At 43.3% G+C, this 19,112-nt stretch overlaps 1 protein-coding gene across 1 annotated transcript; it reads left to right on the top strand.

Annotated features, from left to right (window-relative positions):
• Window positions 1-11,813: 11,813 nt before the first annotated feature.
• YARS2 (tyrosyl-tRNA synthetase 2) lies at window positions 11,814-18,859 on the top strand (the record flags this gene model as incomplete). The annotated part of the gene is made up of 5 exons (XM_084800995.1): window positions 11,814-12,577; window positions 13,193-13,360; window positions 15,985-16,140; window positions 16,439-16,609; window positions 18,549-18,859. The coding sequence occupies 5 exons, from the start codon at window positions 11,814-11,816 to the stop codon at window positions 18,706-18,708; spliced, it is 1,419 nt and encodes a 472-aa protein (XP_084657121.1). The 3' UTR covers window positions 18,709-18,859.
• Between the last annotated feature and the right edge of the window lie 253 nt (window positions 18,860-19,112).

Raw genomic sequence — 19,112 nt, 5'->3', positions numbered from 1 at the left:
GCCACGGCCATAATAAGAATATAGTCAACGTTAAAACCAAGACAATGGGGCTGGAGAGATTGCTCAGTGGTTAAGAGCACCGCCTGCTCTTCCAGAGGTCCTGAGTTCAATTCCCAGCAACCACACGGTGGCTCACACCCATCTATAATGTGATCTGATGTGCTCTTCTTCAGAAAAAGCACTCATATACCACAAATAAACAAACAACAAACAAACAAAAAAACCAAGACAATGTGTCTTTCCAAAGCTCACCTAACACAACGATGGGTTTGGAATAGTGGAATCCAATGAGGATAACTTAGATGAAATTCTAGGTAAGGACTTAAAAGAACAATTATAAATATGTTGATAGGACTCAAAGAAGGCAAACATCTGATGAAAGCAGAGGACAGCAATAAGCTCCTCAGTGAACTCCAAGGGATACAAACAAACAGATGAATAAAATAAGACAGTTTAGAATGTAAAAATATTTGGGAGGAGTGGCACACTTCTTTAATCCCAGCACTTCAGAGGCAGAGATAGGCAGCCGTCTGTGAGCTCTAGGCCAATGAAGGCTACATGGAAAGACTTCGGCTCAAAACAAGCAAACAAACAAACCAAACACACTATGTGAATACAGAATTCAAAGCCGGGCGGTGGTGGCGCATGCCTTTAATCCCAGCACTCGGGAGGCAGAGTCAGGCGGATCACTGTGAGTTTGAGGCCAGCTTAGTCTACAAAGTGAGTCCAGGTCAGCCAGGGCTACATAGAGAAACCCTGTCTCAACCCCCCCCCCCCAAAAAGAAAGAAAATAGAATTCAAAAAAGAAATAGAAACACTGAAGAAAATGTAAAATTAAATGAAGCCTGAAATGAAAATTTCACCAAGTCAAAAAACAAAGTCGAAATCTTTACTAATAAAACAGTTCATGTGGAAGTAAGAAGATTGGGGCTCAAAGACAAAGCAGAGGATTTGGATCATTCAGCCGGAAAATGAACAATTAAAGCTCATTAGCAGAAAGGCTATTTACCAGCTGATGGTTGCTGAATCAGAGAAAGCCAAGCTCCTTTGGTGACTTGGTGACTGGTGGTGCACCCGTACCCAGGTGGTGGCCCCGTACCCGGGCGCTACCAGTAGCACTAAGTGGGCTCAGGAGATTACTCACACAAAGGAAGGCGGCATGAAGATGGGAGGGAAATAGGGCTGGAGGCTCTAGGAGCGTTGGAGGCCATAATAGTGTGCAATCATGATCAAATTACATAAGTTATGCAACTTCTTTAAGAAGTAAAGATATTACTCGAAATAATAATGAATTCAAACTTTAATCACTGCCCACAATAACAGCTGACTTTTCAATGGAAACTTTATTACAGTCATGTAGTTCAAGTTCTGAAAGACCACAGTGCCAACCCAGGCTACATACACAGCAAAATTATCAATGGCAACCAAACGAGAAAGAAAACCTTTCCATATGAAAAGAGGAGGAGAGTGAAAAGGAGGATAAAAATAGGAAGCGGGGGAGAGAAGAAGAGGAGGAGGAGGAGGAAGATGAAGAAGAAGGAGAAGAAGAAAAAGGAGGAGGAGGAGAGGAAGAGGAAGGAGAAAAAGAAGGGCGCACACCTGTAATCCCAGCACTTGGGAGGCAGAGGGAGGCAAACCACTGTGAGTTTGAGGCCAGCCTGGTCGGCAAAGCGAGTCCAGGACAGTCAAGGTTACACAGAGAGACCCTGTCTGGAAAAGGGTTGTGAATTTATAGCCACAAGTCAGCACTACAGAGGTTTTTGGAAGGAATACTTCAGATTGAGGATAAAAAAGAACATATCTAAGAGGCTACAGGTAGAGAAATCAGTGCCAGGACAGTTGTCTACCAAAAGAGGATTAACAAGGCTCACAGCTGGCCAGGTGTGGTGGTGCATGCCTTTAATCCCAGCACGTGGAAGGCAAAGGTAAGTGGATCTTTGTGAGTTCGAGGCCAGCCTGCTCTACAAAGGGAGTCCAGGACAACCAAGGCTACACATAGAAATCCTGTCTCAAAAAAACAAAACAAAACAAAAAAAAACAAAAACAAAAACAAAAAACAGAAAACAAAACAAAACAAACCAAGGCTCACAGCACTATAATCAACAAGAGGATGGAATTAATGCACAGATTTCAATAATAGCTCTCAGGAATAGTACTCCTGATTCTTAAATGAAAAGACACAGACACACAGATTATAAGAAACATGTCTCATCATCAAAAATAGACAGTACCCAATTGAGTAAAAGGATGAAGAAAAGTCATTTAAGCAGATAGAACCAAGAAATAAGTAGGTATTGCCATGTTAATATCTATAAAATATGTTTTAAACCAAACCTAGAAAGAGGAGTGTGTGTGTGTGTGTGTGTGTGTGTGTGTGTGTGTGTGTGTAGCCTTGGCTGTCCTGGACTTGCTTTGTAGACCAGGCTGGCCTTGAACTAACAGAGATCCACCTGCCTCTGCCTCCCGAGTGCTGGGATTATAGGTGTCTGGCCTGGCTAAGAGGAAATTTCTTTTCAAAGTTTTATTTATTTATTTGTATACAGTGTTTTGTACCAGAAGAGGGCACCAGATCTCATTATAGATGGTTGTGAGCCACCATGTGGTTGCTGGGAATTGAACTCAGGACCTTTGGAAGAGTAGCCAGTGCTCTTAACCTCTGAGCCATCTCTCCAGCCCCAAGAGGAGACTTTTTAAAAGGTCACTTCATATTGACAAAGAGACTAATCAACCAAGAAGCCTTTACAGGGATGTAAAGACGGCTCAGTGGTTAGGAGCTGCTCTTCCAGAGGACCAGCACCCACAAGGCAGTTCACAACTGTTTGTAGTTCCAGTTTCAAAGGATCCAGTGTCCTCCCTCTCCTGGTCTCTGCTGTCACCGGGTACACTCATTATGCACAGGCGCACATGCAGACAAAACGAGCATACATATAAAATAAATCTTAAAAATGAAGACTTTTGAAGACAGGGTTTCTCTATGTAGTCCTGGTTGTCCTGGAACTGATTATATAGATCAGGCTAGCCTTGAACTTGGAGATCTGCTTGCATCTGCTTCCCTGGTGCCAGCACTCCAGTGTTAAAGGCGTGGGCCACTACCATCCAGATAAAGCCATATATTAACCCCAGCACAGTAATAGTAGGTGACTTCATACTCTTTCACCAATAGAGCAATTGTGCAGATGAAAAAATAAGCAGAAATATTTTAGTTAAATGACATAATAGCTTATAAGAATCTAATAGACATCTACAGAATATTCTACCCAAACACTACAAAATACACCAGGCGTGGTGGTGCACGCCTTTAATCCTAGCACTCGGGAGGTAGAAGCAGGCGAATCACTGTGAGTTCAAGGTCATCCTAGTCTACAAAGCGAGTCTAGGACAGCCAAGGCTACACAGGGAAGCCCTGTCTCAAAAAATAAAACAAAACAAAAAACAAACAAACAAACAAACAAAAAACCCAAAAAACAAAAACAAACACTACAAAATGCATACTCTTCTCAGCAGCCCATAGAGGAGTCTCTAAGATAGACCACATCTGGGGCTGGAGAGATGGCTCAGACGTTACAAGCACTGGCTGCTCTTCCAGAGGTCCTGAGTTCAATTCCCAGCAACCACATCGTAGCTCACAACCATCTATAATGTGATCTGATGCCCTCTTCTGGCCTGCAGGTGTACATGCAGGCAGAGCACTGTATGTATAATAATAAGTAAATCTTTAAAAAAAAAAAAAAAGATAGACCACATCTGGGAGCACCAAGTCTCAACAAATATGGGAAAGTGGAAATAATATTTTATATAGTATATGATAATAGTGAAATAAAGCTAGAAATCAACAAAAAAGAAAAACTTCAGAAAACACAAATGTATGGAGATGAAACAGCAATTAATGATACAAAATTTTCAAATGAAAGAAATCCTAGAAAAAAATAGAAATAAATAAATAAAAATCTAGTACATCAAAATCTATAGGATAAAATTAAGGGAACCATAAAAGAGAAATTCATAGTCCTAAGTGCCTATAGGAAACGGTCATATTAAACACCTAAACAACCTGATGATGCACCTTGAAGCTTTGGAAAATCAAGAACAAACCAAGGTAATAAATACAAAAGATCAAAACCTCTTTAAGAAGTTAAGAAAATTTGACAAACCCTTAGCCAATTTTACCAAAAAAAAAAAAAAAAAAAAAGAGCCAAGGAGCCAGGCATGATGGTGCACTCCTTTAATCCTAGCAATTGAGAGGCAGAGGCAGGTGGATCTCTATTAGTTCAAGGCTAGCCTGGTCTATAAAGTGAGTCCAGGACAGCCAGGGCTACCCTGTCTCAAAAATCCAAACAACCAAAGGAGACAATACAAGAGACATTAAAATCCAGAAGATAATAAGGGTATACTTTTAAAACACATACTATTTTGTTCCGTTGATCTCCATGTCTGTTTTGTGCCAATACCATACTGTTTTTAATACGATAGTCCCATAGCCCTGTAATATAGCTTGAAATCCTGTATGGTAACCCCTTTAGCATTTTGCTTTGGCAATACAGGGCTTGTTTATTTTTTGTCTTTTGCTTTTTTTGTGGCTTTTTGGTTCAGCATGAATCTTAGAAGTTTTTTCTATTTCATAGAAGAATGTTTTTATTGGGATTCCATTGAATTTCTAAATAGCCTTCAGTAGGATGTTCATCTTCACAATATTATTAATTCTACCAAAAGCACTGGTTCTTGGATTTTCTACTCTTTCTATCTTCTAATGTCTTCCTCAGCCTTTTTCTTCAAGGATGTAAAGTTTTCACTAGTGAGGTCTTTCACTTCCCTGGTTAGGAACCAAACAGAAGCTCTCAATATAAGTACACACAGCTACAACTCATTTCAGACAAACAAAAACACACCCTGGAAAAAAGACAGCATCTTCTACAAATGGTGCAGGGAAAACTGGATGCCCACGTGCAGAATAATGAAATTAAACCTATATCAATCACCCTACACAAAAACCAACTCAAAATTGACCAAAGACCTCAATATCAAACCTGAAACACTGAACTTATTAGAAGGAGACACAGGCAGTACTCTACAAGATATAAGCTTAGGAGGGCATTTGTCTAAATAGGAATCCATCTGCCCAGGAAACAAAGTCTACAGTTGACAACTGGGACCTCATCAAAATAAAAAGCAAAAGAAACAATCAAGTGAGAGCAAGTCTGGAGAGTGGGAGAGAATCTGGTAGAGTATTAATTATGTAGAATATATACAGAGCTCTCTCCTATAAATCACCACAGCTCAGTCTTATTGAGGTATTTTCTCAGTTGAAGAGTCTTCCTCCCTGATGACTTTAGCTTGTGTCAAGTTGACATAAAGCTAGCCAGCACTTAGATCTACAAAAAGACTTAGCTATACCACTTCCTGCCATATGCTGAAAAGACTCAACACAGTACTCTACAGATATCTTGCTTAGCTGTATTCATTGCCATTATATTTGCAATAGCTAGGAAATGCAAACAGCCTAATGTTCTTCTAGTGCTGAGTGGATAATAAAATGTTGGTACATATGCCCAATAGAATATTATTCAGCTGCAAGAAAAGAAAAGCGTGAAATTTGCAGGTACGTGTATGGTTCTAGAAAATATTATATTGAACAAGGTAACACAGATCCAGAAAGACAAATGACTTATACTCTCTCGTCTGCCTTTCCTAGCTCTAAACCTTCAGATGGGAGTATATAATCTGAAGTAATGGCAAAAAACCCAGAAAAGTCAAGTGAGACCGTTGGGGTGGGAGGAGAAAGGTCTCTGGAGAAGGAGATGGTGGGACCTAGATGCTAGCAAGGGGGGATAAGGGGGTTCCTAGTGGGGAAGATGGAGGGCAATTGTTGTGTAGGAGACTGAAATGCTCCGCCCTGAGGGAGACTCCTTAAGCCAGAAAGTAAACAGCTTCAGGAATTCCCTCAAAGTGGCCAGATTGTCTAGGCTCCTCTTTCCAAGAGTAAGCAATAAAGACTGTTGAGAGTCGCTCTTAGACAAGACGAGCTGCAGACAGTCTCCCACTTGTTGAGCTGCCGGCAGGCTGTGTGCAGTTCCTCCCAGGTTAGGAGCTTTGTGAGCTGTTATTCATGCTGGGATGGGCCTCGGTAATGTGGCTTTGAGTCATTTCTACTGCTGTAAAAAAAAAAACCCTTACCCATTTTCCTGTAAGTAGCCTCAATAAAACTCACTGATTCACCAAACGTTTACCATTACTTTGTGTGGATGATACTCAAAATCCTCTACTTTAGCTATTTTGAAATTGTCACCTTTTCTTTTTTTTTTTTTTTTGTTTGTTTGTTTTTAAAAATTTTTTTTCTCCTTTTTTTCTCCTTTATTAATTTATTCTTGTTACATGTCAATGGTTATCCCATCCCTTGTATCCTCCCAATCTTCCCTCCCTCCCATTTTCCCCTTATTCCCCTCCACTATGACTGTTCCTGAGGGTGATTACCTCCCCCTGTATATGTTCATAGGGTATCAAGTCTCTTCTTGGTAACCTGCTGTCCTTCCTCTGAGTGCCACCAGGTCTCCCCCTCCAGGGGACATGGTCAAAGGTGAGGCACCAGAGTATGTGAGAAAGTCATATCCCACTCTCCACTTTACTGTGGAGAGTGTTCTGACCATTGGCTAGATCTGGGTAGGGGTTTAAGGTTTACTGCCTGTATTGTCCTTGGCTGGTGCCTTAGTTTGAGCGGGACCCCTGGGCCCAAATCTGCCTATCATAATGTTCTACTTGTAGGCTTCTAGGACCCTCTGGATCCTTCTACTTTGCCATTCTCCCATGCTTCTCTCATCTAGAGTCCCACTAGAATGTCCTCTCCTCTGTCTCAGTTTCCTGGTAAGTGAAGGCTTTCGTGGGACATGCCCCTTGGGCTAATATACAGATATAAGTGAGTATATACCATTTGAGTCTTTCTGCTTCTGGGTTAACTCACTCATTATGATCATTTCTAACTCAATCCATTTATCCACAAATTTCGGGAATTCCTTGTTTTTAATAGCTGAATAGTATTCCATAGTGTATATGTACCACAGTTTCTTTATCCATTCTTCTATTGAGGGACACTTAGGCTGTTTCCATGTTCTGGCTATTATGAATAAGTCTGCTATGAACATGGTTGAGCAAATTTTCTTGCTGTGTGCTGGAGCATCTTCTGGGTATATTACAAGGAGTGGAATAGCTGGGTCTTGAGGAAGCCCTATTCCCATTTTTCTGAGATAGCACCAGATAGATTTCCAAAGTGGTTGTACTAGTTTGCATTCCCACCAGCAATGAAGGAGTGTTCCTCTCTCTCCACATCCTCGCCAGCATGTGGTGTCGCTTGAATTTTTGATCTTAGCCATTCTGATGGGTGTAAGATGGAATCTCAGAGTTGTTTTGATTTGCATTTCCCTGATGATTAAGGAGGTTGAGCATTTCTTTAAGTGTTTCTCAGCCATTTGATATTCCTCTGTTGAGAATTCTCTGTTTAGTTCCATGCCCCATTTCTCAATTGGGTTATTTGGTTTGGTGGTGTTTAATTTCTTGAGTTCTTTATATATTTTGGATATTAGACCTTTGTCAGATGTGGGGTTGGTGAAGATCTTTTCCCAGTCTGTAGGCTGTCGCTTTGTTCTCTTGACAGTGTCTCCTGCCTTACAGAAGCTTCTCAGCCTCATGAGGTCCAATTTATTAATTGTTGACATTAATGCCTGGGCTGTTGGTGTTCTGTTCAGGAAGTTGTCTCCTGTGCCAATATGTTCCAGGCTCTTTCCCATTTTTTCTTCTAAGTGATTTAGTGTCTCTGGTTTTATGTTGAGGTCTTTAATCCACTTGGATTTGAGTTTTGTACAAGGTGACAAATATGGGTCCAGTTGCATTTTTTTACACATAGACATCCAGTTAGACCAGCACCATTTGTTGAAGATGCTATCCCTTTTCCATCGAATGGATTTGGCTTCTTTGTCAATTGTCACCTTTTCTTAATCCAAGTCCAAGTAAAGTTCTAGAAAGCATTACTAGATATGGATGTTATTGGCTATTCCCAACTCAAGTAGCAGGGACGTCCCCCTCCCCCTCCAAACAAAACAACAACAACAAACCCTACATAAAGCCTGTGTTCTGCCCAGTTCTCTTCCAAGCAGAGGCAGCCACCCTCCTGGGTTTCCCCTCCAGGTAAATCTCTTGTGTGAGGTTTGTTGTGCCATGTGACTTTGTGGTGTTCCTTGGGCCCCCGATTGCCAGGACACCTCTAGGAGCAGAGCTGTGACCCTTCTGCCGGGGAAACTTTCCCCCACCAGAGCAGAGTTGATAACCTCGCACTGGGGATGCTTTCCCCGAGGCTTGGAGCAGAGGGGGGAAGCCTTTCCCTTCAGAGCTGCAATACTTAGAGATGTAACAAAGCTCCAGCCTCATCACAACACCAGGCTGTAAAGACGAGACACTCATGTGAACATGCCTGTCAAGACGGTTGCTGCCACTGTCAGTCTCATGCAGCACCTGCTTTTGTGTCGTTTTATGAAATACTAAGAGACAAAATGGCATGGGGGCATGGGTTGGGTGCACGGATGACTTGCTATGTAGGACAGTCTGCTCTCAGGTTTATATCAACCCTTCTGCCTCAGCTCCCAGAATACAAGGATTTACATGTATAAACCACCATGCTCAGAGCCAAATCTATTTTTAGAAGATTTACAAATAAAGTTTAATACTAAATGGTAGTTTTTAATTTTTCATCATCTGAAGACTTCCTCCAAAGTATGGGGCCATCATGTAATCTGACATGATAGAGACGTGCATCGTGTATGAAGAGACATGATGGAGACATGTGTAGAAAGAAGCAGAACTGAAGTGAGTACAGTGTGAAGTTACACTTTCTAATATAAAAATGTTGGCATGCCCTTTAAGGCCACAGATAGGTATTTATTATATTAACCCAAATCTTGTGAGTGAAAGACTTGTTTCCCAGGCTGCTGGGTGCTCAGAAGCACTTGCTGCCCGGCTTCTTACAGTCTGTCCCTGGTCAAAGTGTAGGGCATAAAACTGCAGAGCCGCAGATTCTTAATAGATTTTTTTTCTCTTTTTTTGAGACAGGGTTTTCCTGTGTAGCCCAGGCTAGAACTCAAGTCTGTAGACCACTCTGCAGACCACGATCTTACCGAGATCCACCTCCTTCTGCCTCTCAAGGGCTGGGATTAAAGGCATTCCACCGCCCAATTTTTTTTGTTTGTTCCTGATTAGAATTTTAAAGAAATTTTGAGTAACAACATGAAAGAACACTGGCTATTTTCTCTAGGATCAGAGAACCCTGTCTATTATTGGCAATGAGAAATTAAACTCATTGGTAATTAAACAAATACACTGATTAATCAAAATAATGAATTGATTAATGCCTAAAGTAAATGATATCTTCTTTTTTAATAAATTATTTATTTTTTATTTTATGTGCATTGGTGTTTTGCCTTCATGTATGTCTGTGAGAGGGTGTCAATTCTTGGAGCTATAGACAGTTGTGAGCTGCCATGTGGGTGCTGAGAGTTGAACCTAGGTCCTTTGGATGAGCAGTCAGAGTGCTCTGAACTGCTGAGCCATCTCTGCAGCCCCAAAATAATATCTTCTTATTCGTATTCCTAACTTAGTGTTAGGAAATGGAACGACGTGCAGCAAATGGTCTGGGGATGAGTGGGGATCCTGCTTCAGGACCACGGTACCCAGTCTGTAAACTGCTTCTGCATGTGGCTCTCAGCCAAAAGACTTGCCCAACGTTTAGATTCCTTTCCGAGAGCATCCCATATTTATTTAAAGATTAGTCAATAAAACTAAACAGCCTACTTCCTTGCTTCGATTCAGACTACAGAAGGAAATTCAGTTCCCGCCTTCCCCTGGGGTCGCTGATTCTAGTCTTGGGTTTGTTTTTTTTGTTGTTGTTGTTGTTGTTTGTTTTGTTTTTTTCTTTAGTTTTTCAAGACAGGGTCTCTCTGTGTAGCCTTGGCTGTCCTGGACTCACTTTGTAGACCAGGCTGGCCTTGAACTCACAGCGATCCGCCTGCCTCTGCCTCCCGAGGCTGGGATTAAAGGCATGCGCCACCACGCCCGGCCTTGATTCTAGTCTTATGTAGGGTTTCTATTGCTGTGATAAAACAACATGACCAATATCAACATGGGGAGGAAATGATTTATTTCATCTCCTAGTTTATGGAAGTCAAGGCAAGAACTCAAGGCAGAAGGAACCGGCAGGAACTGAAGCAGCAAAGAGGCAAGCCGCTGCCTGGCTCGTTCACGCGGGCTGCAGCAGTCATGGCGGCGAGCCGCTGCCTGGCTTGTTCCACGTGATCTGCTTCGCCTGCTTTCCAGGACCAAGACTCACACCACCCGCAGTGCGCTGGTCCTCCTCACGTCATTCACCGATCAAGAAAATGCACCACTGGCTCCGTTCACAGGCCGGTCTGGTTGAGGGCATTTTCGCAGCTGAAGTGCCTCAACGAGGGTAGCTCTGTCAAGCCGACATAAAACCAGCCAGCACAGCTACTGCAAATCACTCATGGTTCACTTGTCCTCTTTCGCCACCATACCCCATGTCACTCTATTGCAGGCGTGGCCCACAAACAATTCTCCTGCCCATGAATCTGGTAGTTCAGGGAGCCCAGCTGGCATTGAAAGTACGGTCAGAGTTTATTCATGTATGAAATTGCCAGAAGAAATGCATTATTTTGTCCTATTGTTAGGCAGTATGCAAAACCAAAAGTGTTTTTATTCTCTCTCTCTCTCTCTCTCTCTCTCTCTCTCTCTCTCTCTCTCTCTCTCTCTCTCCCTCTTTCTCTCGCACTCAGACTAAATTTATAGACAGAGTTGGAGGGATTTGTGACAAATTTTAATTAATTGGTCAGAATTGAGTCAAAGTGTATGAGGGGACTCTGGACTGGCTGTTTATTTGGTTATCAGGGACTCCTGAGTCACAGAAGTTTTGGCTCTTACTCAAGAGTTGGCCTTTAATTTGATTGGATGGGGCCAGCTGTGTTCTTTACTAAGGCCAAGCAGTAATAAAACATGCTATCTAGTCATTTTATTCAATAAGCCCATGAGCTGTGCATAACTTGTGGTTTTTCCAGAAGTTGTTAGAAACATGGTCTTAGGCAGAGTGAAAACCTGAAGCCTGTCATGGCCTTGTCAGGCAAAGTGGGGTCTTGGGGGGGGGGGTTGGGTCCCTTCACTAATTAAAATGTTTAAAGAAAATGAGTCGGATTCTAGGACGGGACTCGGGGGATGAACCCGCCATACAGCGGTCGGTGAAAATTTTCATCCCGGGAGACTGAATGAATTTGAATGACCCCGGGGTTTAGGTAAACAATAAACAAACAGGCAGCAGCTCTTTCCTTTGTTTACTGGGACTGCCACCTCCAGGACACACACAGAAGCCCGGGGAGGGCGGATGCCGAGGTTCTCATCAACTGGGAAATCTCCACATCACGCCGTGCCCAAGACTTAACGGAACTCGCGCAGCACAAGCTTTTAGCGTGATCACTTAAATGACAGTAACCATTTGTAGGGCGCTTACTACACCGCCAAGCGCCGTCTCTCACAAGAGCCGTGAGACAGGAAGGACTGTCGTCGTGACATCCGCACTGAGAAGACGGACATGAAACTACAGAGGAACCCAGGGGCCGCAAGGCGGAACTCACCGGGTCCCGGATATCGCTCACTGCACTAAAACTGAGACTAACTAGGCGCCCGACCCGCCCGAGCATGCGCAGAGACACCGAGGCGCCGGTGCCCGCCGGGGCGGCCGAGGCCCCAGCATGCCTTGCGGGCGCTGCGAGATGGCGGCGCCCACGCTGGGACGCCTGTACCGCGTCCCGCGGTCGGGGCTGTGGCCGCGGGGGCTGCGCGCGGGGCGGCCGGGCGCGCGGGGCATCCTGGCGGCACCCAGGGCGCGGGGCCTGTTCAAGGAGTTCTTCCCGGAGAGCGGCACGAAGACAGAGCTCCCCGATCTCTTCGACCGCCGCCGGGCGGGCTGCTCGCCGCAGACGGTGTACTGCGGCTTCGACCCCACGGGCGACTCGCTGCACGTGGGGCACCTGCTCGCCGTGTTGGGTCTGTTCCACTTCCAGCGAGCCGGCCACCACGCCATCGCGCTCGTGGGGGGCTCCACGGCCCTCCTGGGGGACCCCAGCGGCCGGACCAAGGGGCGCGAGGCGCTGGGCGCGGAGTGCGTGGGGGCCAACGCGCTCGCCCTGCGCCGCGGGCTGGAGACCCTGGCGGCCAACCACGCGCGCCACTTCGCGGACGGGCGGCCGTGGGGCTCCTTCACGGTGCTGGACAACGCGGCCTGGTTCCGGAAGCAGCAGCTGGTGGACTTCCTGGCCACGGTGGGCGGCCACTTCCGCATGGGCACTCTGCTGAGCCGCCTGAGCGTGCAGGCGCGCCTCAGGAGCCCCGAGGGCATGAGCCTGGCCGAGTTCTTCTACCAGGTGCTCCAGGCCTACGACTTCTACCACCTCTTCCAGCGCTATGGATGCCGGGTCCAGCTGGGCGGCTCAGATCAGCTGGGCAACATCGTGTCTGGGTACGAGTTCATCCACAAGTAAGTGGGTGAACCACCAAGTCCAGAAATCCAGGGAGCAATACTTACCGCGGTGGCTTGGATTAGGGACAGATTGTAGAACTGCTGGAAGCAGACCGCTAGGCAAGATTTGGCCCGTGTCTGCTTCCCCTAAGTTGCCCTCAGTTTCTAACTTGAGAAATCGATTTTGTTGTTTATCCTGGAAATAATTGGACTTCTGTTTAGTAGTGTCGGTGTTAAATTAGGTCTTCACCCCTCCCCCCCTCCCCCCCGTAAAGATTTTCACAGCGTTTTCTTGAGGAACATGGACTACAGGGCTGACTCGTGTGCTACACTAGAAAATTCATTAAGGAAAAAAAAAATTAAAAACCACCTGCTAAATAAGCAGATGCTCCTGGTGCTCCTTCGCCCAGTTTTGTCATTTTCCCCGCCTGATCTTTTGAGAACCACTTCCTTTTGGCTTACTCAGAAGTGTTGGTGCAATTGCAGTTCAGCATTCAGTTCAGTGCGAGCTGTTACAGTTCTTAAGGACCAGAGTCCAGCTTGAGAAGGGCCTTTAAACAACGTAAGATTCAAATCTGGACTGTGCGTGATGGAGCTAATTGTGCTTACAGAATATCATGAATTTGTGTGTAGGTTGACTGGGGAAGACGTGTTTGGAATCACTGTTCCTCTCATTACAAGCACAAGTGGAGCAAAGCTGGGAAAGTCTGCTGGCAACGCGGTTTGGCTGAACAGGGAGAAAACATCACCGTTTGAACTTTATCAGTTCTTTGTCAGACAGCCAGACGATTCTGTAGAAAGGTGAGCTTTTAATGAACAGCTGAGAAAATAGTGTGTAGTTCTGATTTAGTTTTAGCTATTGGATCTATATAGTCTTTGTAGGTTTTTAAAATTTTTATTTTTGTACATATCCTTTTATATTATTACACACACACACACACATATTACCTAAATCTAAATATTATCTAAATATAAATATAGATTACCTATGGCAAGAAGAACCGTGACACAATCAGGAATTATGTAAATGTTGTGTTCTTAGTGTTTTGGCTATTTGTATTTGACAGCCTTGAAGAAAACATCTTTCTTATTTTGGTGCATCTAAATTTCTGAATGTAAATCAGTACCCATCACATCTTGTCATTATCAACTTAGAACACCTATCTAGACCTAAAAACATCTTAACCCCTATACAATTAAGCTTCATTGTAAAGCTAAGCTACCTGTTCTTCAACTCCCTCAAAGACTTGAGAAGGAGTAAACTTGATTACCTGAGTATGCCAGGAGTGCAGGTTAGTAGCTTTCCAAATGAAAAGATGACAGACAGTTTTCTATCTGAACAGTCACCCAAAGCTCTCTATAACATTGGAGCATTTTCTTCAGCAGGAACTATTGAGGACTTGCAGAGTTTGGTCGTTGACTCTGCCTGCATCCAAGCTTGCCCTTTTTTGGGCAGAATTCTGAGGTTGTTGTTGTTGTTGTTGTTTTAACATTGATTCTATTTAAGGTGTAAATCATTGTGTCACAGGATATAGTCAGTTAACTGTCATAATTTTGTAGCTGAATGGCTGAATAGCTGAATGGCTATTAGACAGGTACTTAACCACTGAGCTACATCCCAGATTGGGGTGGTGGTGGTGGTGATGGTGATGATGATGATTGATATGTTTTGTAAGTTGCCCAGGACAGCGTCTGGCTCCAGTCTTACCTCAGCCCCATAAGAAACTGGGATTGCTGGGTAGTGGTGGTACGTGCCTTTAATCCTAGTGCTCTGGGAGGCAGGGACAGATAGATCTCTTTGAGTTCGAGGCCAGCCTAGTCTACAGAGCGAGTTCCAGGACAGCCAGTGCTATACAGAGAAGCCTTGTCACAACTCCCACCCCACCCCACCCCCCAAAAAGCTGGCCTTACCGACTCTGTACCACCATGCCTGACTTGTTTTGTTTTTACCGTTTGTAGTGTGAGGTTGGCCCCATGTACATGCACGTGCTAGGTGAGCATGGAACTGCACCACAGTCCTTCTAGGTATTGTCTGCTGGTTAAAGTAAAAACTACAGTGACTGCCTAGAATATTTAAAACCGAAATTGGTTTTTCTGTGTAGTAGGTTACTCACTCCTTTCCCTTTGAATCATCTCACAGGACTTCCGTGTTACATCAAGCGCCTTGAGTTGCCCTTCTCCTCATGTGGGGCCAGACAGGGATCGTGCCCATTACTCCAGGCACATGAGTAGCCGGGGCTGGAAGTTTCTAGGTTCTAGGCTATTTTGGACGTCCCTCTCACCCCAGATCTAAGCAATTTACCACATAGTTTTACATACAAAAAGATACTCGTTAAAAAGCCAGCTCCTTTGTTTTTACTTAACGATTTTAGTTTTGTCTCATCTCTAAACATTGTGGTAAATGATATTTTTTGAGCCGTGTAATTTAGCCACAGAATTCTGTATGTAGGCAGCTATTGTGAAAATGCCTAGCCACATGGAGTCTAAATTGTGTACTGTCCCTTAATCTTAGTTAAACTCAACTACTTTTGTTCCATTCTGATTGGTCCTCAAGTTTTCTGTTGTATAGTTAAGGATCCAGCTTCACAGGAATGCAGATGTCACAGGGGGAAGACAACTCTCAGTCACGTGTGTCGGTCTTGGTCTCCTGTTTCACCACCAGTGACAGTACCAAAAGAGATGAAGGCAGAGATCTTTGAAATAATAGTTGCCAATCCTTACTAACATAGATTTATACATAAGCTATGATCCAACATAACCTCTACTGGGTGCATGCCTAACAAATTCATGCATGTGTGTGCCAAGTAAAGATGAAGATATTCATGGCATGATTAGCATATGTTCAAAACTAGACAGACAATGCTCACAGTGGAGTAAATCATAGAACATTAGTAGCTTGGAAAGCTGTGCTTGTGATGTGACATCATAAATCTCCTGGACATGCTGGTATGCCAAAGTAGTAAGAAATAAAAATGTGTTCTGCATGATTTTGTTCATTATCTTGAATTTCTTAAGAGGATGGTTTCATCGGTGTTTACTTCATAATGGTTCATTAAGCTTTTTCTACATAGCATTTTGCAAAAGTTAACACACAGAATATTATTCATGTCAATTTCTGAATTATACAATACTTTTTAAGGATACACATAAAACAGAAATGTCAAAGTATGCTTAGAAAGAAGGCACACAAATTATCTCTTGGTAGAAAATGGAAGATGGAGCTGGATCCTTCATTTATTTCTGTATTATTTTGTTATGTAAGGAAAATGGAAAACAAGTATTGGAAAATATTGCTCATGAGGATTGTATGTGTCTAAGTCTACAATTTTTCATTGATAAATTCAAAAGAGAATGTAGGATTTTCTTGCCATGATAAGGGAGCTGGTAGGTGACGCACATGTAATGTTTTCTCTCTTGCCCTGCAGGTACCTGAAGCTCTTCACTTTCCTGCCACTTGCAGAGATAGACCACCTGATGCAGCTGCACGCCAAAGAACCAGAAAAGCGGGGTCCTCAGAAACGGCTTGCGGCAGAAGTAACAAAGCTTGTTCATGGACAAGAAGGTCTGGATGCTGCCAAAAGGTTGGCTTTAGAATAGTTAATGCTAACACAGCTCCTACACAGAAGGCTCTGAGAACATCTTGGAAGAAAGGAGGAAGGATTGTAAGGGTCACAGGCCTGGGAAGTTGGCTGTGAGATTGTGCCTCCTAGAAAGAACAGGGAAGCTTCACCCACGAGCAACAGTATGATTGCCTAAACACGCATGATCCTGATAGGCACGCTGACAAGGAAAGGGGAAATCTCAGGAGGCCCCAGCCCTCAACAGAGAAGCACAGGCGACTAAGGAATGCTGAGCGATGTTCATACTTATGTTTTTCAGGTGTACACAAGCCCTTTACCATAGCAGCATAGAGGCACTGGAGGTCATGTCTGACCAAGAGTTAAAAGAACTGTTTAAAGAAGCTTCATTTTCTGAATTAGTTCTTGACCCTGGAACGAGTGTCATAGACACATGCCGTAAAGCAAATGCCATTCCAGATGGTCCCCGAGGGTAAGATTTTACTTTGTGATTTTTAATTCACCGTGAAATTTTGCACTACACAGCATGTTTCCAGAGTGTTTTCCTGATAATGCTCTAATGTAACTCATTTCTTACAGAAGTTAGGTTAAGCCCAAGAATAAAGTAAAACTGAGAGTCCATATAGTTGAGTGCCTTGACCTTTCTGTAAAGGATAGCATTCCTTCCCTTGGTCTCATCGGCATCAGTCCAGGGATTTGATCTCAGAGAAGTGAAAAGACTCTCATGACCTTCCTCACACTCAGCCTGTGGCCTTATTGGAGGACAGGAACTATTTTAAAACCTAATTACTAAAAAGAAATGAGCATAGAAATGGAACTGCATAAAGCTTATAAATTGGAGAATATTCTCCTCGGGAACTGCATTTTCCCTTTGTAGAAGGAAATGACATCGCAGTCCCTCAGTTCTGTCATTTTATTAGGGAATAATACTTTCGGTCAACAAGCAGCGATTTCACATGTAGTGTCCATTTATAACTGAACAGCAACATGTAAGGAGTCCCTCACCTGTAGTAAAGTCCCTGTCATTTGCCCATGGTAATTACATGTTACAGTTGCTTTCTTTCAATTGTTTTGGAATATTTGCCTCCAGTGAGATCTAAATTTCTGTGTGTAGACAAATTACCATGTCTCCCTGTTCATGATCTGCCACTCTATCTTTTTTATTTATTTATTCCCTAATATATTGGCTTAAAATTAAAATATACCAAATTTAGGTCTGGAATCAAAATTTCCCCTACAGTAAATCTAGTTTTGCATATTTTCTTGTGAACTTTACTCTGGTAATTTACTGACAACCAAGTTTTACCTCTTTTATCTTGGCAGTTCTAGGCTCACTTTGTAGACCAGGCTGGTGTCACATCAATCGCCTGTCCCTGCCTCCCGAGTGCTGGGATTAAAGGCGTGCATGACCACGCCCAGCAGTTACCTCTATGTAAATCACCTGGATTAGCCAGAGTCAGAAGTAATGTTGCATTTTTCATTACCATAAATAGGACTGGCCTGCAAGGTCTTCCCCATGCAATCGCTTACCTACAAATAAATGTCTCAATACCAAAGAAGTCTAGTTGTTGGCCTGATTTTATGAAACTTGTGCAGCCAGTTGCCTAGCTTTACTGAGTAACACAGACAAAAGAAAGCCAGTATTGACTTTACTCATAGACTTCCACGGCTCCCACACTTTCCTCTCGTCACTACTGTAGTCACCCAGTGTCTGCACATCTTACCTGGCAAGAATCCCCTCAGTTCTTAGTTACGCAGCCAGTGTGCCCTCAGAGAAGCACGGCACAGTGCCTGAGGTCCTGTGTGTTAGCATCGTCTCTCTGACACCAGTGGGTAGTTAGCACATAATAAGCACTTTATTCAACGACTTGGATGTGAAATTCAGTTAAACCTACTTCTGCTATCATAGCTATTAAATTGTTAGTGATTTCCCATTTATGAGATCATTTGATTAAGAATTGTTTTTATTTTAAACTACTATTTGTAGTCTCAGTATTTTCCACTTTCCCATCAACTTTTCTAAAGATTCAAGTAGGGGTATTTGTTACCTGTATCTTATGGGTAGCATACGTTAAAAGAAAAAACAAAGTTTTGTTTTTTTTTTTCAGGAATTTTGGAGTTTTTTATCACCTCCAAAAATAGAGAGAAATTCTGAAAGTGAATCTCCATTAAAAACCATTATGAGGTGAATTTGTCAGAAAGCTGATATACTTGAGCCTGATGGAACAGGCCTGTAATCTCAGATACTTGAGAAGTTGAGGCAGGAAGATTACAACTTTAAGACCTGCGTGAGCTGCAGTTAAGTTCAGGTCCAGGTCGGCATGGGCACCTTACTCACACCTTACCTCAGGAGCAGCAGTCAGGGCAGGCGAGGGTGCTTCTGGTTACATATGAACCCGTTCTGTTCGCAGGTATCGGATGATAACAGAAGGTGGAGTCAGTATAAATCACAGGCCGGTAACGAATCCTGAGAGTGTTTTAGTAATTGGACAAGATATTCTCAAGAATGGACTTTCCTTACTCAAAATAGGAAAACGGAATTTCTACATTATAAAATGGCTTCAGCTGTGACAGATTTTCGTCCAGATTTGTCAATCATCCATTTTCAAAACATGGTCTTCAATGGAATGGAATATATATAGGAGTTCCCTCACAATGTAAATACTTGTGCATTTAAAAATTCAAGATAAATAAAGTGTTATTTAATTAGTTTATTTTTTAATGAGAGACCTCTCCTTGACGAAGTACAGCGGGAATGAAGTGTATGAGTGTGTACAGGTGTGCGCTGCAGGACATGTGCTGACTGCAGCAGGGCCACACAGCTCTACAGACTGGCCAAGCTCATGGTGTCTGTTTAGAGGTGAGAAATCTCCTATTTCTGACTGATGCTAAGAAGCAAACAGAATTCTTAAAAAGACGTTAGATGTGGCAGTGGTTGCCAATAGAAACTGTAGTAAGAAATAGTTTCTTAAGCA

The sequence above is a fragment of the Acomys minous genome (assembly GCF_964271855.1).
Source record: "Acomys minous genome assembly, chromosome: 11".
Taxonomy (NCBI): Eukaryota; Metazoa; Chordata; class Mammalia; order Rodentia; family Muridae; genus Acomys; species Acomys minous.
This window is presented reverse-complemented; position numbering and strand designations above follow the sequence as displayed.